The following is a 19973-nucleotide window of genomic DNA, read 5'->3' as shown; positions in this document are numbered from 1 at the left end:
AAAAAGTTAGTAAAAATAGAAAAATATAAATAATTAAAAACAGCAGATTTGTTGGAAAAAAAACAATAAATAGCATAAGAAAAAGGCAGCGAGCTGCCAGGCCCATCCTCCATGTTCCCCTCAAAGGACTCAGCTGTTATTGGTTTTCTTTTCAGAGTTTAAACTTCCATATCTACTTCAGTGCCAACAAGCAACATCTTGTGCTGAAAAGTAGAGTCATAATTAATGAAAAAAAAAAAATGCAGTTCCCTGCGTGTCCACTTGAGGCTGACTACAGAAGCCAAGAAAAGACCATAAGGTCCCATGTATTGATAAATGCTGAATTTCACAACAGCATTTAAAACAATTACATCCTGCCCCCAATGACAGGTTCTGATTTGTAGCTCATTTATTATATTGTTTTTGCTCTGTTTCTAAAAACAGCGGTAAGCATCAATGGCTAATATTTCAATCAAAATGAGATGTTAGAAAAAAAGAAAAAACAAAAACAAAAGAAAGTCAATCAAAATCCTTGGGTCTCCTTGTTGTAACAGCTTTTGAGTGATTCACAGTGAATCAAGTTTGCGGTTTACTCACTTTTCTCATGGAGAAATTTTGGCCTGAGATATACCACAATTTTGAAACTCCATATCACTCTTCTTGTTTTGGACAAAAGAGTACAAGTACACTATTTGAAGCTAGGTCTGAGCAAAACCAAAAACTGAAAGACTTCACATCCAAATGTTTTCCTTAGGACTTTATGGAGACAAAAAAGGCAAACCTGAAGAATCAAAAACTGTACTTCAACCTTAGGTGCATAGTAGTGACTACAGTGGAAAATCATTTGAACACTTCATTTGAAGGAATATGCATGAGACTGACATGAGACTGACATAACTATGACATGATGTCTGTCATTAGAATGAAAGAGGCGTCATGGTGTCACTAAGTGTTATTCAGTCAATCATGTCACCTTTAATACAAAGTTGACAGTGTTTGGGATGTCTTTGTGTCATCTAGAATGAGTAATATAACTAGTAGTATTAAAAACTAGCAAAGCTCAAGTTAAAGCTGACCACCTTAGAGACTCAAATTATTCGCAGGGATCTCAAACTCATGCCATGGAGGGCCAAGAGGCTGCAGGTTTTCCTTCCAACCAAGAACTTCACCAGCTGGTTTCACTGGCCACGGTTGCATGAGGAGTTTTTCGTCTTTCTGAATGGAATCTTTCCGAATGACTTTTCTGAAAACACTAGTATACATGGAAAGGAATATTCCAATCTCTGGTCTACATGCGCCGCTATAATCAAACAGAATAGTCAATGGGGCATGCACAGAAAAATGAAAACATCACAAGATTTATCAAAGCTGGAGGACGACAGTTTGTTTATCACGGTGTTGCAATATTCCGTATTGCGAGTTTGTCGTCCGTCCAGTCTTGAAATTAAACCTGCTGCTGAAAACCTTTCAGCAGCAGTCCAGTGCTGACGGCTCGCCGCCATTTCTAAAGTTGAGGAACGTCTCTAGTTGCGTCTTACGTCATATCTGAGCATGCGCTGAAAGAACGTACCATGACAACTTTCTGTTTAAGTGGATACATTATACCTCATTTGGTTTGGGGAAAGGAATATTCCACCCCTGTGAAACTGATTAAATGTTCATTCGGATTGGCACTTTTCTTTCGGAACGAGGTGTATACAAAGGTTAAATTCTTTCCGTTTGAGCAAGTAAACCGAATGCAAGCGGAATATTTGGGTCCATGTATACGTGGCTACTGATTAGTCCTTGCTCTCTGCTTGAAGGTGAGGTGCTTGAAGGTGAGGTAATCAGTGAACTTTTTGGTTGGAAAGAAAACCTGCAGCCTCTTGGCCCTCCATGGACGAGTTTGAGATCCCCGAATTAAAGAGTCGATGACAATCAAGACAAGTTGTTATTCACATCCAGACCATGGTTTCTGCGTGTCAAACAATGTAGAGTAATAGACTGATATAAGCTTTAAATAAACACAACAAATCATCATCATTAAACTAAGATAGTAAAGAAAATACAGTCTTGAAAGATTTGGCCTTTAATGCTGGCTGCAGGCACACCTGTGTCCCGAGCACACCTGTCTGCCATTGACAGTCATCTACAGATGTACCAGTTTCAGCCACCAGGTGATGCTGTTTTCACCTCATGGAGGAATTCATAATAATAAGTATGCCTACAAGTATGAGTAGTATGAGTAGTTTGCCTAGAAGTATGACAAGTACACCTAAAAGTATACGTGGTGTGCTTAGTAATATGAGTAGAACGTTAGGTATTATGAGTGGAAAAACAAGTTTCAATGAGTTGTTAAACAAGTAGCATGAGTAGTATACCTAGTAGTATGACTGGAAGTTTGAGTGGAATGTGCAGTATTCCTAGTAGTATGGGTAGTATACATGATTTGAAAGTATTATGCTTAGAAGTATGAGTAGTATGAGTAATATGCCTAGTATTAAGAGTGGTTTGATTGGTATGCCCAGAGGTATGAGTATTATCCTTAGTTGTATGTTTGCCTTGTAGTTTAAGAAGTATGCCTAGTAGTATGAGTAGTATGAGTAGTATGCTTAGCAGTATGAGTAGAATGAGCAGTATGTCTAGAAATATCGGTAGTATGCCTGGCAGTATGTGAGCTAAGCCTGGTATTATGAGTAAACTAACATTTATTCACACGTGTATTGGTGTATTCACCCACGACTGTCTTGCTGGCCCAGTATTCCTTCTTCAGTTTTTTTCAGCTTGTTTATAATTTGATTTGGTGTTGGGGTGTACCCAGCCATAAGAATATCATCAGAAAGTTTGGAGTAGGGTTTGCTGTTATAGTGCTGCTCTCAAATTTCAGTTGAAATACAGGCGATGCCAAAATTGTCATGAGACATTTTGTTTCCTTGCTCCACCTCTTTTCTTCTTCTCTATTTTCCTGTAACTCCTCCACTTCCTGCTCCTTTTGCCAACACAGAATGCAACATGCCCACCGATGAGGTTAGGTTTGCAAGCTTAAACCAACTTTTTTGGTTCTCACCATGAACCCATCTTTCAGGTTCTGAACCGGCCCTTACTCTGTCTGAACATGGCGGCCCATTCAAAATTAAGTTCTGGAATCGGCATGGAGCCGTATCAGTGTGCTGCTTGATGAAACCACGTTTATTCTCAGCCCAGGAACATCACAATACAACCAAAACATCAACATACAGGCAGAAGAGGAGGTTCGAGGCAGACACAGACACTGACACACATGTGCAAAGGCCCTGAAGTGACGATTGAGCAGGATTATTGACATAACTTATGCTTTTTTTTTTTTTTACAGGAAAATCGTGCAGACTATACCTTTAAGTTTAAACAAAAGATAAAATCAACACAGCCTGTTGGAGAACAGTCTAGATATTTGGTTTTAAGATTTGGGTTGGCTAAAAGGAGGGGCAATCAGATTTCAGGAAGTTGGGGCCATGGCCACTCCTGGCCACTGTTGGGTCCCCCTTTAGCCAAAGATACATTCCATCATATTTTGATACACATGAAGCTTTCATATGGGCTGGATGAACCAAATCATCATATAAACACCTCGTATCTGTATTCTGTGGCTGATGACTTGTCTCAGTGGTTGTCTCAGCAGTTAAATCCTGCACCCCCTGCTGAGGCTGCAGTCCTTTGAGCAGCAGCCCGGGGTTAAACTTCAAGCCTCATACCTCTTGTGTCATTCTCTCCTCTCTTTTTACCATTTTCACTTCATTCACTAAAGACAGAAAATTAAACAAGCATATTTAGCAGCTTTTGACTTGTTTACCTGGTGGCACTGGCCTCATTTTGTATGACTGTGCATGTAACTAGATTCTGAAATGAGAGTTAAGATTTAGACACACTTTGAAGGGTTATATGTTTCTGTGAAATCTTATTCTGCAAAATTCATCACATGCTGAACTGTGAAATTTCTTGGCACTTACAGTTTCTTAAACAATCATGTATAAACATTTAAGTAAATGTTGAAACCTGGGAGGCCTCATTAATGATGCACTGTTAATCAGGCAGGGTGAGAAAACTGGTTGCAGACTTTTCAGCACACAGGGACTCTTTTCAACAGCACTCGGCACTGAAAAAATGAATACATCAGTGCAGGCTTACAAACACAAAGCTGACATGTTGGTTTTCCTGAGCAGACTCTGGCTTCTATAATGTGACAGTGCTGAAATGTGCTGAGCTTCAAGCAAGGGAGTGCAACAATGAGCGCTCGGGCTTTGAATTATTCAGGCTGTAGTCCAATCACAGCAGGAGGGCAACCCAGTTTCCCCAAATCTTGAAGTTCACTACCTGAGGATTACTCTTGAAAGTGAATTTGTAATGCTTTGTTAAATAAGCTGGGAGAGAGTGTGACAGATTACTGAACAATGCTTCCATCCTGACACCCAGTGCTGGCTCAAAGTACTGCATTATCCTACGCTCTCTTCTTCCTCTGGAAGCTCAACTCGAGTTGGAACATCATTTTTATTCCATTAAGTCACAAAAGAGGATTTCAGTTTACACATACAGAAAAATCTGTTTGAAATGTGAGATAAGATTAAGAACCATCTCTACAGATTTACAGCTTTGGATGGAAGGAAACAGGGATTCTGGCTCTTTGGCAGATTGTCAGTAACACAAGAACTTAAAGAAACAGCAGTCGTTCTGTATTTTCAGTATTTTAACATAAACTCATTCACCTCAAGCAATTACTTACAACACAAACACTGTTTACAAAAATCCACCTTTCATCCAGTTAAACCCAAACACCCACAGATGAAACCATAAAGGAAATAGTAGAAACACAGACACCACAGACTCAGTCACAGATGCTGTTTGATCACAGCTCGTCCTTTCCATTCTGAGAGTCTGAAGCCGACGTTGCGTCAGCTTTGGCTTTTTTCGTGTCCTTCTTGGCGTCAACCTTCACTGGCTTTTTTGCAGCAGGTTTAGCATCCTTTTTGTCTCCCTGCTTGGCTTGTGTTTTGACCGTCTGTTTTCCATCCTTTTTAGCTGCAGGTTTGACTTTTCCTGCTGCCTTGGCCTTTGCTTGGTCTCCAGTTTTGGGCTTTGCTTTGGGAGCAGCTTTAGCTTTGGTGTCTTTTGCTGTCTTGCCGGCTGGTTTTGTCTCTGCTTTCTTCTTCGGCAGGTCGGCTGGTTTGTCAGCCTGTGTGTCTGCTGCTACGTCGGGCTTCTGTTCTTGTGCTTTACTGTCTGTTTTGTCCTGCTCCGTCTGCACAGGAGGCTCTGGTGTTGTTGGCAAAGCCTCAGAGTTTTCTTTCTCCTCTGTTTTGATGAATTCTGCATCCACAGGGGTGGAAAACATCTTCAGCATTTCTTGTGCTTGGATTCTTTCCTACAGAACAGATTTAAAAAAACATTTGAGAACACTTGATTCAAAATGAGCTGATTAAAAACCAAGCTGTAAGACCAGAGGCAGATTAAAAACGCTGTTCATACTAAATGAGATTCCTTTGATATTTCAAGAAAACCATTTGAGAGGGACAAGCAGGCGCTAATTTCCAGTGGTCAAACACAGTCTGTTCAATTAACATAATCAGGTTTATATGAAGAGAACATCCTATTACAGTCTTTATGTGTTTCTCTTCTAATTTTAACATCCTGAATGAACACTTCACAGTCATTACTGTTAAAATGCTCTGCTGGTAGAATTACACTTTCACTGATGTAAGCTCTAAAGAGACTGTTTGTACCTTTTCCTCGTGTGCAGGATCCAGGGTGAACCACAGAGCCACAGCACATCTCTGACCCTTAGTGACAGCTCTGACGCCGTGGGGGTTTTCCTTCCCTGCTCCGAACCCAACGACACGGCCGCACTGTGGGCGCACCTCAGCCTGGAGGAATTTAAAAACAGAGTGTGTAACATGTACCAACAGCAGGGATGGGTACCACATCAGGTACTTTTACAGGTACCAACTAGGGGTGAGTATTGGCAAGAAACTCACAATATGATACACATCATGATACTTGGGTCACGATACAATAATATTACAACACCACAATGCTTTGATTTATTGCGACATTCTCCACAGTTAACTATTTGATTGAAAACGGCTTTCTATTGTATTGTGGTTGAAATAATGAAAGTCAGATGCTGTGTTTTTTTCATACACTTACCTTAAAAACATCAAGTCAAGTTTGTCACTTAAACTACTGTGACATAAAACTAATGTTGCAAAATAATTATTTAGTGAAAGACATGGATGTTGGTGAAACTGATAAAAGTCACTTGGTGTAACCAATGTTACTCATAAAAAGTTTCATATTGGGCAAAACATGACAATGATTATAATTTTATCAGTCTACTACACTGTAAAAATTAAATTTTATATGATTTTAAGCTAACTGATTCGGGATTAAAGAGAAAACATGTTTACAGCATCAAAACCCATAACATCAAGTTAAGAATACAATATTTTGAATATACTTTGATATCATATCTATTAGACAGTTTATGGGCAACATACAGCAGAGTAGCTCTTTGGCACCATCTAATGCAGTGGAGGTGCAGAAGACTTATTCTACCTCTGACTCACCTGAAATATGAGTTTTTATTTTAACAAAAATATCAGTTAAGAGTTGAAACATTGATATTTTATCACAGGTCAAAATATTGCAATATATTGCTGTGTCAATATTTTTTCACACTCTAGTATGGACCAGATTCTGTCTACAGATTCATGAAACTCAAAAGGTACTATGTTTCGGTACCTAAACCCAACCTTGTGACTGTAAGGGAGTGGAAGAGTAGGTGATTCTCCATGTTGGACATGAACACAGCATTGCAAGTTTATGTACTGAGAAATAAATGCTAAATTTAAAAACTTGAGATTTAACTATTATTCAAATAAATACGTATTGACACATAAACACACAAAAGTACTGATGCTTGGTATCGTTGAGTACCGATACGGACTGCCAGGTACCAGTCAGGCATCAGTACCGTATTGTTTCACATGTTAAAGGTACCCATCCCTAACCAACAGTGACACACAGCACATTCATTAAGAAAAAAATACCTCAGGCAGACTTACAGTCACTGTTTTGGCATCAAGCTCAGTGAATATGAAGTCTCCTCCTTCAAAGTCATCGTTCAGGTAAAGGATGGCACTACACAGAGAGACAGAAGGACGTTAGGTTAACAGAGTATATCAGAGTGTAGAGTCCATAGAGCGTCTGTGTGTGTGTGTGTGTGTGTGTGTGTGTGTGTGTGTGTGTGTGTGTGTGTGTGTGTGTGTGTGGGTGTGTGTGTTCTCACCTGTAGTCCCTGTGTGTGTATGCAGGGGGCTCCTTTATACACTCATTGAGCTCAGAGACCAGCAGACAGTTGTCCACATGAACAGGGTGACTCAGGTCTTCACGGTCCTCCTGCTTTTCTAAATGAACAATCCAAAAACAGGTTTGTATTCTCTCAAAACAGCAGTAGATGCTTTGCCAAAAGTACTCTAGCCAGAACTGAGAGATTAGGATTAGGAGGTGCTTTAAATTGTTTTGTTTTTGTTTTTTTTCACATTTTTGGCTTAATTCATATTAACAGAACCATAAAACAAATATATATCTTAAATGTAATTTTTATTATAAGAATTAACACTGAAAATGATTAACTGGCTTGCTTGAGTCCAGACCTCAACCCCATACAGCATATTTGCTTGAGTTGTAAAATAAAGTGGACAGATCTATTGAACATTCAAAAGAAAGTCTTTATCTTGAGTTACAGAAGCCATGGGGTAACAGTGATAATGAAGCTCTGAGGAAATATATCGACACCATGCCAGAGACATGTGCTGCTGTAACAGCTGTTAAATGTGGACGAACCAAACATTAAAGTTCAAAGTAGATAAAAATAGCAGGACTCACTTCATTTGATATTTATCTATAATACGACGCCATCAGTTGTGTTGTATACAGCAGAAATTAGATATTTAAAATGGAAAGACCTCAGATCAACCTGTTTAATGTTTCCGGCTTAGCCTATCTAGTTTGCAAGCATTTAACAACAGAATATTCAGAATATTTTGAACAGAAAAATAGACAAAGCATTATGGTAAAGGGTAAAAAAAATGGTTATAAAAAAAGGCAGAAACTGTTCAAAATAAATATAATATTGAATTATTTTATGTTTTTAATCTAAGTTAAAGGTTTTTGCTGAGGCTGTCTGCTTGAATAGTCAATTTATAACATCATATATAATGTAGAAACTCACACAGGGGATGAGTATTTATAAGATGATTTCCTTTACTTTCCTCTATTCTTAAATTAAACATTTTTTTCATCCAGTGAGTAAGTGCATTGCTAAATAGGTGATGCAGTACCAAAAAAGCATTTTGGCCGAAAGTGCTTAAAAATGTAACCAGGTCTATGTTTCTTTAAATAACAGCAGTGAAAAAAAATTATTCAAATCAACACTATTTGCTGTAAGAATATGTTGGTTGGTGCTCTTTGTCAACAGGCCATGCACAGATTGATGTCAGCACGTTTATACAGTTATTTGTTGACACAGTAATATAACTGATCGTTTTAAAAGGCTGCAGTAGTTACTTTTCTAATTTTTCAGTGCTTTGTTTTATTTCGCTTTTGTAAATATAAATACTAAATTTCTTTTAATTCAGGTTATTTTGTGTGGAATTGCCTTGTGTATGATATGTGAGATATAAATAAAGCTGCCTTGGCTGAATAAACCTCACTAATAAACTCTTTTCATGTCTTACCCTCGATGGCGGAGCGGCACACCAGGTGAGAGTAGGAGAAGTACAGAGGTGTTTCCAGATTGAAGTACGACTCCAACACCTTCTTCACCTTCTCGCTGAGATCGAAGAACAGGCGAGCGCTCTTCAGAGGAACCTTCCCCTCCTGACCAAGCTGTGGGTGTGGAAACAACTTTTACTACAGCTCCATTGATCACAGTGAGGTGTGACTGCTTCATGAATCTGAGTCAGTGTAGGACAGGGGCTTTGTGAGCTGGTTTGTAATGAGAGCTTTAAGTTTTATGATTCAGACCTTCACAGCCTTCAGGACGGTGACTCCCTGGAACATCTCACTGGGAGAGTGTGGAGAAGGGCGCCCCCTGTAGCCATCACCTTTAAGAGCAGCTGCCTGGAAACAAACACCAGATCAACACAACATGATGGACTAAGGAGACAATGAAAGACCTAAAGAGGTGTCAGGTAACATAGAGAGATGATTTATCAGGAGATTAAAGAGGCAAACTGTTCTTTTACATCACCCCTAACAAAAAACATACAACATGTTCAACACTGTGATACTGTGCACGCCTATACAAAAGCCCATACAAAAGCCTGTACAAGATCATTTTACATCAAATTTTCAAGAATCAATGTGAATTTTCCAGGTCAGTATAAAGTGTAATATAGAGTATTTTTTCTGTCTCATATTTAAGGTTTGAGATACATATGTTTATCTTTATAGTTGTATATTTACGTTTTGGTTAAATAATTCAGTCAGATTTCTTTAACTGGTTGAGTATTTTATATGACTGTCTAATTAGTCTTTGTTTAATCAGTTTTCTACAGCTGCAACTACGTAGACCAATTACACTTTGAAAAATAACATGAACTAATGCTGGAGATGACTTAATTTTGGTTTCATGTTCATACATCATCAGCTACCTGGGTAATACTGAAAGGACTGCTTGTTGATTCTTTCTCTGAGCCTGGGGTCTGTGGTTTGTGGATTCTTCTTCTTCTTCTCCTTTTCTGTTCACTTTGCAGCTTGAAGTTCTCTTTTGGTGTGTTATTAAACATTTATATAAGTTTGTGGTGTTGCCACAGAATCTTATTTGTTTTCAGAGATGGTAAGTAATGAAGTACAAATACTCTGTTACTGTACTTAAGAAGATTTTTCAGGTACTTTGTACTTTTAGAAGTATCTTTTTCTCGACAACTTTTTACTTAAACTCGGTTACATTTTCTACACAAATATCGGTACCTATATACTCACTCCTTACATTCCCAAAAGAGCTCGTTACCTTATACATAAAGCCTAAGCCTATAAATTTTTCATTTTTTGGCGCCGCCAAAAAAGGAGGAGACATGGCTGTGTCTGTGTGTGATGCGTGCAAGCATGCGCGTGTAGTTAGTGTCAGAGCAGATCTGCCACTCAGCCCACACTTGTTACACCACTAATGTTTGAGCAGCTGCACAAAAAAGGACAACGGTGAGGGTCCCACAGCCACAGAAGCAGCACCCATAGGCTTTTTTTTTAATCTGTAGTCCCTGGGTGTGTCACTCACAACTACACAACACCAAAACAGTGAGAGACAATCGTTGCCTGATGTTCCAAAGAACTGTACAGTAAAGTAGATAAGGATACTAGGCAAGTAATGTTTGTTCAAACAATAACTTATGGAGGTATTTCAGGTGCAAAATGTTTGAGCGCCTGTAACATTGAATTTGTATGTGTATCAGTAAATCTGATTTGCCACACTCTATGAGCTGTGTACTTGTAAAATAATTTCTTGTATGTGTCGATTTTTTTTCTTCCCAGAAATACAACACAAAAATACACATTCACAAAATCGTAATTCCAGGTGCACAAATCATATTTACAGGTGCACAAATCTTTTTTTATACGTCACATATTTCACATACTTATTGCACAAGTTCACAATCAGATTTGCACATAATCAAATTCTCACTCCACCTTCACTTCATACGATACAGGTGCACAAGTATGTTTTGCACCTAGTGCACTGCAACAATAGGTGCAAATTGTGAGCGTGTCAGTGTTGAAATATGTGACTTGTAGAAAAGGATTTGTGCACCTTCAAATTTTGCACCTGGAATAACAATTTTGCCTGTATATTTGTGGGAAGAAAAAAAATTTGACACATACAAGAAATTGTTTTACAAGTACAGGTGCTCAAACATTTTGCACCCAAAATACCTTCATAATAACTTTGCTAAAGTAGATTCCATATGAATTATCCTGTGTTTGATAGCTCTGCAGCCAGTGACTCATGCAATAGAAATTTTTATTACTTTTACGAGTACTTGAAAACATTTCAGAGCCTGTACTTTTTACTTCTGCTTGAGTTTACATTTGGATCAGTACTTTTTTACTTTTAGACAAGTTTTTTTTTTACATAGGTATTTTACTTCTACTCAAGTAAGGATTCTGGGTACTTTTGCCACCTCTGTTTGTTTGCTGAAAACATCAAAGGTTGCAGTATTTTAGTATTCAGTTGTAAAAAAACACCAAAAGAGTGATCCTGTCTGCCAAACAGAGCCAGCAGAGCGCTGCTGAGTGAAGTGTCTGAGCGGCAACACTCAGCAGTGATGAACAGCAAAAGCCCACAACCAGACATATATACATGACTCTCAGAAGCAATAAAGAAGCGTCTGACTTGACGTAGAAATGAGCGGTAGTCTATCAAGCTGGCGAGGCTTTTTGTCACCCACATTGCCCATAAAAAACATCCCTGGGTGTCATTTCAACACTTAAGTTTTGGCTCGAGCAGATTAACATGTCAAATTTAGCCACTGAACATTACTTCCTTTATAAAGTCGTGTTTAGCTGCTATCTCAACAGAAAGCATCTGACTCTTTGCTGAGCTAAAAAAAGAAATACGAGTGGAGCTGCGGATAATTCTCTGTGATTCCAGCCCTATGAGAAGTAATTTGATCCACAGTACAGTCAATATAAACATATTGCTTCATGAGGCACTTTAAATGAGTTCCTCTGTATCACATGGCCAGATGTATTAATTTTTTTCAGTGGGGTATAAATTACTTTGGTGCAGTGTGTTGATGGAGTGTTTTTTTAATTCATCCTGGAGTTAAACAGTCTCAGCTAACACGTACAGCAGTCATCAATCCACGAGCTAAGGAGCCTAAATATCAAAGTAAGTAAAAAGAGACCACTCTGAAGAACTTTGGCTCATGTTTTTAGCTTTCTGTACTTGAGATGTCCTGAGCCTCCCCATACATACAAACTGTATGACGCTCAAATAAGGATGTGTCATCAGAAGTCCCCCCTTTCATTCTGTTTCCCTCTCACATCTCATCAAAGACACCAATAAAGTGAACTCAATAAGTTGTTAATCACTTCCTGCCCCTGATCGCTTACATTGGAGAGGCGCTGCAGCTCCCTGCACTCGTCGTCACTGAGCACCCCATCCAGCAGCACCCGCTGGGAGCCGTTCATCTGCGCAGACGTCATGGTTATCTTGATGTCATCGTAAGCCAGAGTGCCACCTAGTGGTGAAAAGTGAGTTTGAAAAGAAGACTGGCTTAGACTTCCTCTGTAGTTTTTTAGTGTTTTTAAATTAAATTAAACATCACCTCACCAACACTTGGTTCACTGTCTTGTGGGGCCACCATCATCGCCATGTCTGAAGAGTCCTTCTTCTTCTCTTCTACCAGAGTCTCGATCTCCTTCATGAGGTTTCCTATTTCCTCTGTGATCCTGGCTGCAGTCTCTTTGTCAGCCCTGAAACACACACAACAATGTCCACAACATTTTCAACAACCTGCTTCATATTACACTGGCTGCATGAATGTGTGTGAGAATGCACTTTATCTCACTTCTGTTTGTCTCTCAGTTTCTTTGGCATGACATCTTCAGGAGTCCATGTGTCCTGCGACCGAAAAGGAAAAAGTCAAACACCTTCAAACACAGCAGAAATAAATAATGAAACTCAGGAAATCTCTTACTCACCGGGTCAACAAACGTGATTCCAAAGGCTTCGTATCCAAAGTAAAGCAGCTCTTTTTCCAGGATGGACTGCTGAATGTAAAGTTTCACCACCTGGAGAACAAACAATCAGATTAACTCGAATGTCTCTGATGAAAACTACAGTAACAACAAGTTCAGTGTTGTGAATATTTGACCAAACCTCATCATTAACATAAACATCAGAGGTTTTTCATACTTAATTTCCCTCTCTTTATGACATATTCATTAAAATCACATTTATTAAATATTTTAAAGACTTGATTTATTGTTACTGATCTTCAATGTTCTCTATATTTTTTATTCCCTTTTTAAATTTACTTAAATTCCTGTAGTTGTTAATCTGTAATCATTATTTGTTATGGCGTCCCTGGTGTTGAGCGCTGATACTGATAACCACAGCTTCATTAAGACAGAACAGCTCCCTCCTTTTTTTTTTTGGCCCAGGTTGTGCATTAATAGTGTAGTAATGTACACAGCAAGTCCCCCCGTGTTAAGTTTAAAGTGAAATGTTAAAGTCTTGGTGTTGTTTTGAGGTATTTAACTCTTTACTGGGAGTTACTTTACAGTGTTAATGGAAACAAACGCCACACAGTGTTACTTTAAACACTCCTCACTCACGGTTGCAATAATTATGTGTTTCACAATAAACTGTCCTTTGATCTGCACTGTTGACCTGGAAGTTATTTGTTAGCAAACCTCATTAGAAGTTCATTAAAAATTATGAGTGGGCCGCTGATAATTTTTCAATTCATTTAAAGTGAAACTGAAGTTTTTGCCAAAAACTGCACTGTTCTAAAACAAGTGATTTCACTCAAACGATCTGAGTCATGATGAGCTAAATAAAAGGTTTAAGTAGGTTTGACTTCAATGCTAAAAGAATTGGACTTATTCTACACGCACTGTAACAACAAAACTGTTGGTCCAACTAAATAAAACTGTTTTAACTTGACACACACAAACAGTTTTTTTTTTATATCTCTTATGTTGGACTCACATCATTGGTTTAAGTATCATGTGTTTAGTATTTGATTAATTTCAAATCATCACCTTGTATGAATCCAATTCAAAACAAGCTAACCTAAATTTCCATACTTTTAAATTAAGTATTCTCTGCAACCAAACTTAAAAAACCTGCTCCTTCACATTATAAGCGGTGGTTTTAGTAAAGATTTTTTTTGCTGTTTAGTAACTGTGAGTGAGGAGGGAACACAATGGATATGAGACTGTGCTGTACATGAGAGAGCAGGCTGTTTGTGCTCAATGTATCGGACTGTTTGTCTGTGATTTACAGCACTGGTTAGCTGTCTGTGCTCTGCACATCATGGATCGTGTCATGCATGGCACAGACTGGCTGTCTACTTTGTTAAAATGTACTTAAATTTTTAACTAGATTTAAAAATCCAGGCTTATCCGGCGGAGGGTCAGACATACAGAGATGTATGAAGACAAACGGGCCACATGGCACCACAGATACCTTTTCAGGATTCCTGTAACATGGCATGCTTTTCCTCCACTTTCAACAATAACAGGCCCCTTACTCGCATTTACAGATGGGTTGTGTAATATTACTGTTAATGCACAATCTGGGCCAAAAAGGCTGGAGCAGTGAGGGATGTAAAAAAGGAAACAACAGATTTTTTTTTTTTCATCTTAATGAAGCTGTGATCTGGTGGGCATTAGTAAAAGTGCTCAACACCAGAGATTACATGACACCCCCCTCAATGTCACTGCTGCTTTACTTAAACATTTGCTTGAACATGGTGTCTGAAGAATTTATCATAATCAGCTTTTTAAAGTTATTCTTAGTCCTTTAATTTTAGAGGATGGGACATTGGAAAGGTAACAGGGAGAGAGTAGGGAGTGACATGTGAGAAAGGTGCCACAGGTTGGATTTTAATCTGGGGCCACTCGCTCAGGGGCTTCCCTCATGGTGTGTGGAATCTAGAGCGCCACGCTATACCAGCATCCCAAAATCCAGCTTTTTTTATCTGACTGAAGCTGAACGTGCTCTGGGATTCTATATTTTTTCTTTTTTATTCACTTACAGTTATTTCTAGTTGAGTCTGAAACAACGAGACGCATATTCATGTAGAATTTCCCTCCAAATACTTTGTAACCTGAACATGAAAAGCTTGAGGCAGTAAAATATTGACTCAATGCTTCTTTTTTGAAAGTGGAAAATGTTCATGTGCTTCAGTGCTTTTCAATGTCTTCTGGACCCTTAAGTACGTCTGAGTGCAAATGATGCCATCTTTCTCTCAGCACAGGACATCATCCAGTCTGATAAACCTCTGATAGTTACACATATAATAACACATTCACACAAACAGTTCATGAAGTGAGTCTGAAGACGATGATTTTACATCTAAACAGAGGAAAACCCGTACCTGTCTGGCTGATATGGTTTGTGCCTTGTCTTCACCCAGCACGGCAGAATAATAAGCCAGGTTCTGGCCCATCACCTCATCGTTGGGGTGGAAGAGCAGGAAGGTCTTAGCGCACTCTATGGCCTGCTCATACTTCTCACCTGGATGGGAGGGAGAGAGGGCACTGACTCAGCAAAATCCTGTTCTTTATAAGTTTGTGGTGCCAATTGCTCTTTAAACTCAATAGTGCCACATTATGATTTCACAGAAAGTAAAATAAACAATGAATCAGGATTAGCTTTTAGGGCATGATTGGTTACGTGGATGCCTCTGTATTTTTAGGAATTTTATGAAAAGACAGATCTTCATCAAAAATACATATCTAATATATTTAGATTTATTTTCTTAGTTCTACATCAGGACTATCCCATTTCTGTCTGTTGAAAGTTTCCAAAACTCTGCAAGCAAACTTTTCAAAACACCTGAAACCTTAACTTAACCTATCTAATCTTTTGCCAACAGTCATCAGCCTTTCTAGATTAATAGGCTGGAAATAATAAGTAGGCTAATGCTGGATTTGGAGCAAATAGCTGCAAAAATATCTAAATCACAAGATCACAAAGTTAAAAAAGACAAATAAAGTGTTTCTTCTTTACAAGTCTTTCACTTACAGCAAACATTTCTGAGTTTACTGGTGCAAACAAAAACAGCAGCTAGTGTGTATTTCTGTTACTTAAGTAATGAGGATGCTTTGTTTCTGTTGTAATTAACTTGTTTTGTCCACTGTGGTTTCTGTGCTGTAGGATGACCTTGCGCACTCTCCTCTTCCATAAAGTGATGTATTATTATTATTTTGTTGTTCTGGATTTGGGTCTGAATTTCATTGCAGTGGGGTTTGGATAAAGACATACACTCCTACAGTAGAAGAAGACCGAGCAGGTGAACTCACTGTTGTAGTAGGAGAACTGCAGGTAGTTGAAGTGAGATGGCAGGAAGTCCTCAAAGGGTTTGCTTCTGCCAGCCGTCGACGCCAGCTCCACTGAACAGTGCTGCTTACAGTTCAGCACCTGCATGTAGTGATCTAAAACACACAAACACAGTTATATAAAAGTAAAAGCAAAATTCTCAGCTTCCCTAGACAAAAACCTGAGGGTGTTCAGTCTCACCTGTCATGGTTTGAAAGAGGTCCGCGCTGTACTCCATGTAGTTGTACCCATCGTAGTCGTAAGCCCCCTCGCACAGTGCTCTGCACTCCTTATCAGCGGTGAAGTACTCATCCACGGCCACTTCGAAGTGATCAGCCGCCAGACCGAAAGAGTCGTCGCTGTAGTAACTCTTTCCCAGCAGGAATTCAGCCTAAAGAGAGCGTTTAGAGGTGGTCATCATTATAGAGGAGCTGTCAGAGTTATCCAAATAGATAACTCTAGGTTTACCATGCTGTTAAACTACAAATTATTCTAAGTTTTGGTTTGCTTTTATATACAAGAAATTTAACAAGGCTTTTTGAAATGGATTGGCCTGAGTTTTCACCCTGCATCATGTTTTTTTTTTCTATCAAAGCCATCATCTCAAATGCAACAGTAAAGCTCTCTGAAAACATAAGCTAAAACTTCACATGACCAAAATAGTGTTTTTCTCAGTGTTATTCATGCAAAATCAACACAAAAATCCTAGCTTATCACACCCCCTCCTTCCTTCCCTCTCTCCCACTGAACTCTAGATTTGAGGACAAAATTTCAATCAAACTCGTCAGAGAAGGCGTTTGCTCCCACCATATGCTTGCTGGCCTCCAAATCTTTGAAGTCCTCTTCCTGTACTCCTGCCATCATTCTGTAGTACTCCAGGTTCTGTCTCATCTCCACATGATCGGGGTTGGCCAGGAAGAACGTGTTGGCAGCTGCCACAGCCTTGTCCAGCTTATTGATCTGAAAAGACAGACACGAGTTCAGCTCATCCTCTTTGATTGAAGGTGTGTTGATCTGAAGAGGCCGGGTGACCCTTACTGACAGATGCTTGGCCAAATGTGTCTGTCAGAGCTTAACGGTTTATGCCCACCTGAAGGCATGGGAGAACACCATAAATACAATATTGTTATAATATTTATATCCAAAAAAATCGTATTTGTAACCCAAACTGATTCAATCCAACATTATCATTTGGTTTATTCAGCTGTGCTGTATGGACAGCACTAGTGTGCAAAAAGACCTTACTAGTAAAGCAAAATCGCCTACTAGTAGACAACTTTGTGCTACCAGTAGTACTAGTACAGCTTAGAATGTTTACTTGTAACTTTTTCTAAGTCTACTTGTACTACTAGTAACAAAAAACTGTCTACTAGTACAGTGATTCTCAAATGGGGGTATGTGTACCCCTAGGGGTAAGTGAGTGTACTGCAAAGGGTACGTGGTAAGTGTACCAAAAAAAAAAAAGTTTGCATCACAACAATTAAAAAAAAAATTGATCAAAACAACTTCATCATCGGCATCTAATTTACATGTCCATGAATGTTCATGTCTATAAAAAAGGCATGCACTAAAAAAGAAATGTGATTTAATTTGTGTAACTGTGCTACATCTTGATGCTTCTTTTTTCAAAGAATAAATCGGTGTGCTTTTTGGGTCATCAAAGGTACTAGCTGCCTCAACCTTTCATTAATTCTGAAAAATACGGCACCAGAAAAGTATATAATTTGTTCTATCTTTCATTTCAATGTTTTGACTGTAAAACCACATATACATACATTTCTTCATGATATTTTCTTGTATTATTTTCCTGAAAAATCTTTCTCAGCCATACAATGGGGTACGTAGCCAAAACTGTCTCCAAAAGGGGTAATAAAGCCAAAAAAGTTTTAGAATCCTTGTACTAGGAGATGACTTTGCTTTACTAGTAAGGTCTACTTGCACACTAGTGCGCCAAAACCTTTACCAGTTAAACAAAATTTAGGTCTGCTAATACCACTAGTTTAAATGTCTTACTGGAAGTAGTAGTAGACTGTTTTCAAGTCTACTAGTACTGCTAGTAAAGCTAAAGAGTCACCAGAAGTACCAGTAGACCTAGTGCAAATGAAGTAGGAGGGATTATAACAAATACAGAACCCTGATAGGTTGTTATATTTTCCCCACACCCTCATTACCATATAGCTAAGACTAAAATGTTTTTCGGTGTACTAGTAGTACCAGTGGCCATTTTTGCTTCATAAGTAAAGTCTACACTTGCACTAGTAAACCAAAATTGATTACACATACTCTAAAATTGAGTACTGGCAGAGCTGAACTACTGCTTTTATTCTTATGTTCGAATGGCCCTCCATAGTGCCAAACAGTTAGCTGTATGCTAAGTTTGTTTCTTGTGATTAGCTTGTTGCTGTGTTATCCATTCAATGTGAAGACTCAGATTGTGTTACAACCAAAACATGATAATAAAAGCTGCAGCACACAACCAGAAGTCTATAATTATTATCAAATGTTTTTCTGTTGAGCTTATTCTTTTTCCTATTTCTTTGCAGGGTCATACTTTGAGTGAAAAGTTCTTTAAAAAAATCACTAAGGTTAGTTAAACTTGTATTTACTCTGACAGGTTTCAGCAGCAAACTCTAATTGTGCATTGGATTTTAGCACTTTACTGCATTCAGGTTTTTGTTAGAAAGTTATAAAGAGAAATACTTAAAGTTCAAGAATTAAACTTAAAGAATTAAACTTTATTGTTTCAGAGTGCTGACAATTTGTTTTCATGTATTAATTTTGAGTTCAACTGGCTCATTAGAGAGCAACACGTTTGGTCTTTAAACCTAAAACTGACGTCCTCACGTCAGAGACTCAGAAGCTGACTCCACCTTAAGACGTGGCATGGAAGTCTTGGTTTTGGGGGGTTGGGACAATTACAGTATGCAACTCAGCTTTAACTTTGAGCTGAAGTTTGAATGAGATTACAAACAAGACGAGTTAGCATGAGCAATGTGTCTGAGGAAGTTACACTGGAAAAAAAAACTGATATCACTTATGTGTGATGCATTTGTTCCGACTGGAAAACAGTGAATGCTGCATCTTCACTCATGCAGCCTCCTGTGCTCTGCTTTGTACCTTAAAATACGCCACTTGTAGGTAGTTATAGGGGGTCCTCTTCTTAAACTCCAGCTCCACTTCCTTGGTGACTTCGTGAAAGCTTGGAGAACCCAGTTTCTCGGTCTCACAGGAGTTCACGCAGTCGGCCCGTTTCAGGATCTTCTGGAAGAAGCCCAGGTCATCCACAGACCCGGCCCCCGGTATAGGAACTCCTAGCCCGGCCAGACGATCACCGAAAGCCGTCTGGTTAGCGCAGCTCAAGCGACACTGAGCTTTTACCTCTCGGACCATAGCTTTGTTCCTGAGCGCCTTCTCCATGTTCAGGATGACCGATAACCAGTCCCCTCTGTTGTAGGCATCCACCGCCGTGTCGAAGAGGAAATCATAGGGCTCCAAAACATAGTGACTGCTTGGAGAAGTGTCCGATATGCACAGAGGAGTAATGAGGTAGATTAACACCAGCGCATAACGGAGCTCCATGATGCCACAAAGTCAGGGCTCCGCAACAGACAGAGGCTGCTGAGATTACAGGAGCCGGCTGCTAAGGAGGGGAAGAGAAGAGGTGTAACTTTTCTCCGGTAGTAACTTGTCTGGAGGTGGGATCTGAACAGTGGAGCCCCTGGGAAGGGGGGAGCCCTTCCTGCCCCATATCCATTTACATAAAGCTACTGTAAAACAATGCGCACTACTTGGATTAAAAAGGAAAGAAGTAGTATAAACATTGAAAAGGAGGATAAATCGTGGAAAGTCACTATTTATTCAGAAAAAAAATCCTCGTGGCCAATTAAGGCTACAAAAATATTTCAGTATAGAAATAAAATTAAAAGTTTGC

At 39.0% G+C, this 19973-nt stretch overlaps 1 protein-coding gene across 1 annotated transcript; it reads right to left on the bottom strand.

Annotated features, from left to right (window-relative positions):
- Nucleotides 1–4359: 4359 nt before the first annotated feature.
- p3h1 (prolyl 3-hydroxylase 1) lies at nt 4360–19716 on the bottom strand. The gene is made up of 15 exons (XM_074667928.1): nt 19160–19716; nt 16850–17002; nt 16244–16433; nt 16027–16158; nt 15099–15238; nt 12694–12783; nt 12561–12613; nt 12323–12465; nt 12103–12230; nt 9016–9111; nt 8727–8877; nt 7277–7394; nt 7053–7128; nt 5712–5852; nt 4360–5353 (listed from the first exon to the last, which is right to left on the bottom strand). The coding sequence occupies exons 1-15, from the start codon at nt 19619–19621 to the stop codon at nt 4838–4840; spliced, it is 2589 nt and encodes an 862-aa protein (XP_074524029.1). The 5' UTR covers nt 19622–19716; the 3' UTR covers nt 4360–4837.
- Nucleotides 19717–19973: the final 257 nt, after the last annotated feature.

The sequence above is a fragment of the Halichoeres trimaculatus genome, unplaced genomic scaffold, assembly GCF_033239565.1.
Source record: "Halichoeres trimaculatus isolate MK-OKI-2021-1 unplaced genomic scaffold, fHalTri1.1 fHalTri1_scaffold_1, whole genome shotgun sequence".
Classification (NCBI taxonomy): domain Eukaryota; kingdom Metazoa; phylum Chordata; class Actinopteri; order Labriformes; family Labridae; genus Halichoeres; species Halichoeres trimaculatus.
This window is presented reverse-complemented; position numbering and strand designations above follow the sequence as displayed.

Coding starts and splice junctions, on each gene's coding strand:
- p3h1 (XM_074667928.1), bottom strand. CDS start 19,621: ATGGAGCTCCGTTATGCGCTGGTGTTAATCTACCTCATTACTCCTCTG. Junction 16,434..16,849: donor TGGAGGCCAGCAAGCATATG/GTGGGAGCAAAC, acceptor CGCTCTCTTTAG/GCTGAATTCCTGCTGGGAAA. Junction 12,231..12,322: donor AGACAGTGAACCAAGTGTTG/GTGAGGTGATGT, acceptor TTTCACCACTAG/GTGGCACTCTGGCTTACGAT.